The sequence below is a fragment of the Budorcas taxicolor genome, chromosome 4 (assembly GCF_023091745.1).
Source record: "Budorcas taxicolor isolate Tak-1 chromosome 4, Takin1.1, whole genome shotgun sequence".
NCBI classification, from domain to species: domain Eukaryota; kingdom Metazoa; phylum Chordata; class Mammalia; order Artiodactyla; family Bovidae; genus Budorcas; species Budorcas taxicolor.
In genome coordinates, this window is record NC_068913.1 from 63,226,994 (window position 1) to 63,233,380 (window position 6,387).

General features: G+C 44.0%; 1 protein-coding gene across 1 annotated transcript in view; it reads right to left on the minus strand.

The window, feature by feature from the left end:
* Positions 1 to 6,133, minus strand: part of SEPTIN7 (septin 7) — a 99,765-nt gene extending 93,632 nt beyond the window's left edge. The window contains exons 1-2 of the mRNA XM_052638397.1: positions 5,959 to 6,133; positions 5,752 to 5,915 (exon numbers count right to left, since the gene is read on the minus strand). Coding sequence (XP_052494357.1) covers positions 5,752 to 5,915; positions 5,959 to 6,133 — 339 coding nt within the window. The remainder of the gene's footprint in view (positions 1 to 5,751; positions 5,916 to 5,958) is intronic.
* Positions 6,134 to 6,387: the final 254 nt, after the last annotated feature.

Sequence of the window (6,387 nt, forward strand, 5' to 3'; positions counted from 1 at the left end):
GATACCTACTCCTCTCTATCCAAGGGACTCGCAAGAGTTTTCTCCAGCATCACAATTTGGAAGCACCAATTCTTCGGTGCACAGACTTCCTTATGGTTCAACTCTTACATCCACACAGGACTACTAAAAAAACCACAACTTCGACTATATGGACCTTTGTCAATAAAGTGATATCTCTGCTTTTTAATGTGCTGTCTAGGTTTGTCATAGTTTTTCTTCCAAGGAACAAGAGTCTTTTAATTTCATGGCTGCAGTCACCACCCACAATGATTTTGGAGCCCAAGAAAATAAAGTCTGTCACTGTTTCCACATTCCCCCCATCTATTTATTTGCCATGAAGTGATGGGACCAGATGCCATGATCTTAGTTTTTTGAATTATGAATTTTAAGCCAGGTTTTCACTCTCCTTTTTCACTTTCATCATGAGGCTCTTTTGTTCCTCTTCACTTTCTGCCATTAGAGGGGTATCATCTGCATATCTGAGGTTGTTGATATTTCTCCTGGCAATCTTGATTTCAGCCAGGCATTTTGCACGATGTACTCTGCATGCAAGTTAAATAAGCAGGGTGACAACACACAGACTTGACATACCCATTTCCCAATTTTGAACTAATCTGTCATTCTATAACTGGTTTTAACTGTTGCTTATTAACCTGCAAATAGGTTTCTTGGGAGACAGGTAAGGTGGTCTGCTATTCCCATCTCGTAAGAATTTTAAAGTATCCACACAAAGAATTCAGCATAATCAATGAAGCAAAAGCAGATGTTTTTCTGGAATTCCCTTGCTTTTCTAAGACCCAATGAATGTTGGCAATTTGATCTCTGGTTCCTTTGCCTTTTCTAAACCCAGCTTGTACATCTGGAATTTCTCCATTCAGGTACTGCTGAATACTAGCTTGAAGGATTTTGAGAATTACCTTGCTAGCATGTGAAATGAGCACTAGCTACCTAGGTGATTCTGATTTCTAAGTCTGAGAAATACCAAGTGGCAGGAGTTCTAGGAGGAAGAATTATGAACCAGATGTTTAACAAAGACTTTTTTTCTTCTCCATCTGCTATAATCTTTCAAGGGTTCTTCATCACCTAGTATGGTGGTTCTCAAACTGGCTCTCCCAGGTGACATTTGGCAATGTCTGGAGACATTTTTTTTCATTGTCATCACTGGGGAGGATGAACTGCTACTGGTATCTAGTTAGTAGAGGCCAGGGATGCTGGTCAACATTGTACAATGCACAAGACAGTCCACTCCTTCCAAATTAAAAACGCCAAACTGCACTCTTGCCCAGCCTGAGAAACACTGATCTGAGCCCCATCTCAAATGAAGCTATCAAAAGTACTTAGTTGTGGCCCCAGAGGTAAACAAAACAATAGAATTAACAAATCTTCAGTAAAGTCAATTTTTAATCCCACACTGGTGAGGAAGAAGGAGGGGGGGATTATCTTTATATTGTATATGGGTCTTCCCTGGTGGCTCAGATGGTAACGAGTCTGCTTGCAACACAGGAGACTCAGGTTCAATCTCTGGGTTTGGAAGATCCCCTGGAGAAGGAAAATGGCAATCCACTCCAGTATTCCTGCATGGAGAATCCCATGGACAGAGGAGCCTGGCGGAAAACAGTCCATGGAGTCACAAAAGAGTTGGACACGTCTGTGCGAGTTTCATTTGTATACAAGTCAAACAAATACAGATAAAATGCAAATGTCACAGGAATATCTAAAATAAATGTCACATAAATACCTAAAATACACTTCAGAATAAAGTACGCAAGATTAGGCTTTACTCCCAACCTCAGAGGATACTTATGTACTCTCCTCAATCTGCAAAGTACTTCTGAAATTAAAAAACATTGCTTAAAATAAAATACACAAACTTCAGGACAGGCATGACCACATCTTTAAACTACTGCCACTAAGATTTTTAGGTCTATTTGTTACTGCACCATGGTTTAACCCAGAACTATTCGAAGTATAGTCTATAGAGGAACCAGTCTGATTGTTCAATGGTTTACACCAGAGAAGTACAAATGTAGAACACAGAAATGAAAATTTTTATACCAGAATAACTTTATGTTTAGTGGATCTTTAAAAATTGGGGCTTGTATTTTTGCTCTTTAAAATTTCATCTGCATTAGTAAAAATAACTTGCAATAACTTGTACTTTACAATTGTGTCAGTCAATAGTGAATTGGAAATTTAAAAAAATAAAAAAACACTGTTTGAGCAGCAGTAACCTAAACCTATCATTGACTTATACATCTAGTAAGTGGCAAAGCCAGGATTTGACTGCATGTCTGTCTGACACCAAAGTCTTTTTTCTTAGTCCTTATACTATACTTCTGTTATTATTAATACTTTGAACTCAAATCCCCATCTGTAATCCCTATCTCTGTAGAGATACACTGCACCAAGTATGAATTACAAGGACCTTTTGTGTGTCTCACCTAAGGCCTTCAGTGCTGAATGCTAACCAAGGTGCCTTTTTGGTCCCTTTTACCCAAGCTCATGCTCAAAATCTGGCTCTCCACATCTTCCATAATGCAAAAGGACAAGACCAAAAACATTTTTTTCTCCTCAAAGTCAAGAGCAGAGACATTTAATGATATAATACTATCTTCTTTTGCAACCCACCCTGCTTTCTATATAACTGTGGGAGATGACCTCCTCTAAAGGAAAAGTAGATCTCAGATCTTTCTAACCACACCAGCTACATAAAGTACACAATAAATGAATCAGAAATAAGACAATTTCATTTAGTCTTACATCCTCACACTAAGACCTCTATCATAAAGTTTAAAGATCTTCAACTTCACCAATCCATACTGCACATCTCCCTAAGTGTTTTTACAAACTTTTTTGATCACAGTTCTCAATTAAAAAAAAAAAGTTATGTCTCAACACAATATACAATACTTACACAACAAAATTTACCACTCCAAATTTTTACAATGTACTGCTATTTTTTATTTCTTTACTACTTTGTGAAGTATTGGTAGAAATCCACAAAACTGATTTCAACATCCATTTGTCTCAACTCACAGTCTGCAAAACACTGCTGTAGAGACCAAATGTAGGTCTACATTTAACAGTGTGCTCTCATCTGGCAAGCCTAACCTATAATCACACTACCTTAAAATTCTACTCCTCAAAAACACATTTTTTATACATCAGTTTCATTGTGCAATAGATCTTGTCATTTAAAGTCCAAACTCTGTACAGAAAAATAAAAGTTTTGTCTCAAAATTTAGTAAAATGTATAAATGTTAAATTAAGTTTCTACTTCTGATCAACAACTGAAGCTAATAGTTTAAGCTAATAGTTTACTAGCTTAAAATGTGAAACATGCTCTCAGCTGATAATTTAATTAGATAATAACACTCTATTGGCAAATACAAGAATAGAGTCTATAGTAAATACATATACCATCAATTTATAACAAGTCTGAAACCAACTTAACCCACTATCTTCACACCAAGTGGTCTACTCATCTGACCACTCCCTATTATTGAGATCTTGGAAATCTAACTCTTCCTCCTTATCATTTTTTGTTGCTGTTTAGTCACTAATCCATGTCCAACTCTTTTGCAACCCCATGGACTGTAGCCCGCCAGGCTCCTCTTTCCATGGGATTTCCCAGGCAAGAATACTGGAGTGGATTGCCATCTCCTTCTCCTGGGGATATTCCTGACCCTGGGATCGAACCCTCCTCTTCCCTATCTCAGGAGGATTCTTTACCACGTGAATTGTCATTTTTAACCCTCTACAACTGCTCTAAGGTCTTTCAGGGGTCCTATCTTGTCTCAGAACAGCTCAGAAGTCCTGACATGTAGTTATTTAAGATTATTTCTTTGGGAAAATATGCAAATCCAAAGAATCAATTATATAACAAAGTTTTGAAACAAACTATTGGTAACTGATATGTATCTGATACATAAATTACCTTTTCTGTAGTTATGTATCGAATATCTCTAAAGCAAAATCAGAAACCAGACACTTTTACTTTACACAATTGTAATAGTTTCTGCAAATTAAAATCTACTTGCCATAAACACACAATAAATTTTTCAGTTATGAGCTTCAATTCTGTGAGCCTAAGAGCACGTGATATTTTTAATAACTGTATTGAGAAGACCTGGCTCCGTCATGCTGTCCAAACACAGAAGGACACAATGCTACCATACAACCATCTACGGAGCTTCCACATTTATTTCATAGTTCCACTCAACCCAATCTCCTCTAGCCCCACCCACTGAACAGCTGGGTGGGATGAAAGATTGTTTCCTGCCCCCGTTCCCCCCTCCTCCCTGCTCCTCCTTCCCCTGCTATTTGGAGGAATAAGAGATACAAGAAACATTAACTAGATTGGTAATTGTTTATACACTGCTAAGGCAGTATCCTTCAGTCTATCAGGATTTCATAAACTTCATCTCTACCTGTGCACCTAATGCCAAAAAACTTCCCTTCTAAACTTGCTTATAAACAAGTTTTTATAAAGGGTAGGGAATTGACTTTACTCATCACCTTAATAAATACATAAAATGCTTTAGAATCTAGATTACCTGTTGATTTCGATTACCAAGGGTACTCAGAAAAATATCCTTCCATTTCATCAAAGTAACAACACCAAGAGAAACCACAGTTGAACTAGAACAATAAAGTCGCAAGAATAAACTAATTCAGTATCTAAACAAACACCTGGACCTCACAACCCAGATATGAAACAGTGCACTCTAAAATGTAACTCAGCAAATGGAAATGTGTTAGAAAAATTTCAGTTGCTAGTTCCTACTATATACACAGTATGAAATGGAACTCGGGAGTGGAAAATGTGAATGAAATGGCCTCGTTCTTTTTCCAATACGTGGAGGAGAAAAGGAAATGAAAGGGCTTCTTAAGGGAAGAAATGAAAATACTTAAATATTTTCAAAACTTAATTTCCTTAAACATCGCCAATCCGTATCTCCAACTCCCTCCCTTTTCCAAAGACCCTTCCCAGCCCTTCGGCTCCTCCGGAGGGCGCCCTTACTAAACGTTCTCTTTTCCCCTTTTCTTAAAAATTAAGCCCAAACCAGGCTCCTCATCCTCCTTATTCAAGCTTTGCCCGCCATCCACCGGCCTCCGGGGCCGCGCCTGGGGAAAGGAAGCCCCAGAGCCGGGGAGGGGGAGCAAGGAGGCGACACGGTCGCTGGAGCCGCTGCAGCAGCCGCCGCCGCCTGCACCACAGCTTCAGCCTGGTGCATCCCTCTTCCTCCCTCCCCGCCGCCGCCCTCCCGGGGCCGGCCCACACAGCACCCTCACCCGGACGCGCACACACATTCCCACCCTCCTCGCCAGGCCCACTCCCCCACGAGGGGAGCTCCGCCGCGGGAGCTGCGGCCGCCGACGCGAAGAAGCAGGGCCGCGGAGCCGGAGGCCCGGCAAAGGAGACCCTGCTCGGGGTCCGGCGGCGGAGGCCGCGGCTCACGTCTCTCCACTCCCCGGGCCCGCCCGCCGCGGCACAGGAAATGCCGCCGCCTCGGTTCTCCACACATTCAATTCAAACTGTCACTGCCGCCGCCTCCCCTCCCCCCGGGTCCGCCGCCGCCACCGCCGCGCCCCGGGCCCGCCGTCGCCCCCCACCTCACCTGCTTTCGCCCCAGCGCCTCGCCTCGCCTCAGGGCGTTTCCCCCACCACCACCCGATCGGGTGGCCGCAGAGCCCCCCAGCGTCCCGAGCCGCCGACCCGAGTCGCGACGGCCCAAAGCTGAGACTCACCCATGGTGCTGCTGTTGACGCTCCTCTCCTCAGCAGCAGCGGATCTCGCACTGACCGACATCCCCTCCCCCCTCCGCGACCAGCCCGGGCGCAGCGCAGCCCGCCGATTCTCCAAAGCCGCCTACGCCGATTCCGCGGCGTAGCCGCCCGGAGTCGCTGCTCCGCTTACGCAGGCAACAGCGGGCGGACTCCTCCACTGGTTCTTGCCGGACTCCCGCTCCCTCCTCCGCCCCTCCGCCCCCTCAGACGAGGCTTCCGGGCCGAGCGGAGGCTGGCTTCGATCTCGCGAGATTACTTCATCGCTGCCCCGCCGACTTGCTCGTTTTTCGAGCATGACTTCATTGGCGTCAGCGCTCTTTTGCTGCTCGGGTTTAGCCGCCATGTTAACATTGGCAGGATCTGGCACCTCCGGGGTCATGGATAGTCAGGCTTCTGTGCGTGTTTCTTCAACACCGCCGCTAAGGTTAACGCCTTACGTTTGTGGGTGAAAAGCCTGGGGACGCTGAGAGGGAGTGGCCCGTGGGGTGCGAGGGTGTGGTTTTGCCCTAATCAAAGATGGCTGCCGTTTGTGCAGCCCCGCGCGTTTTCACGTCAGGTTTCGGAGCTGGAGGAGCCTCTGGGTTGGTCTCTGCGCTT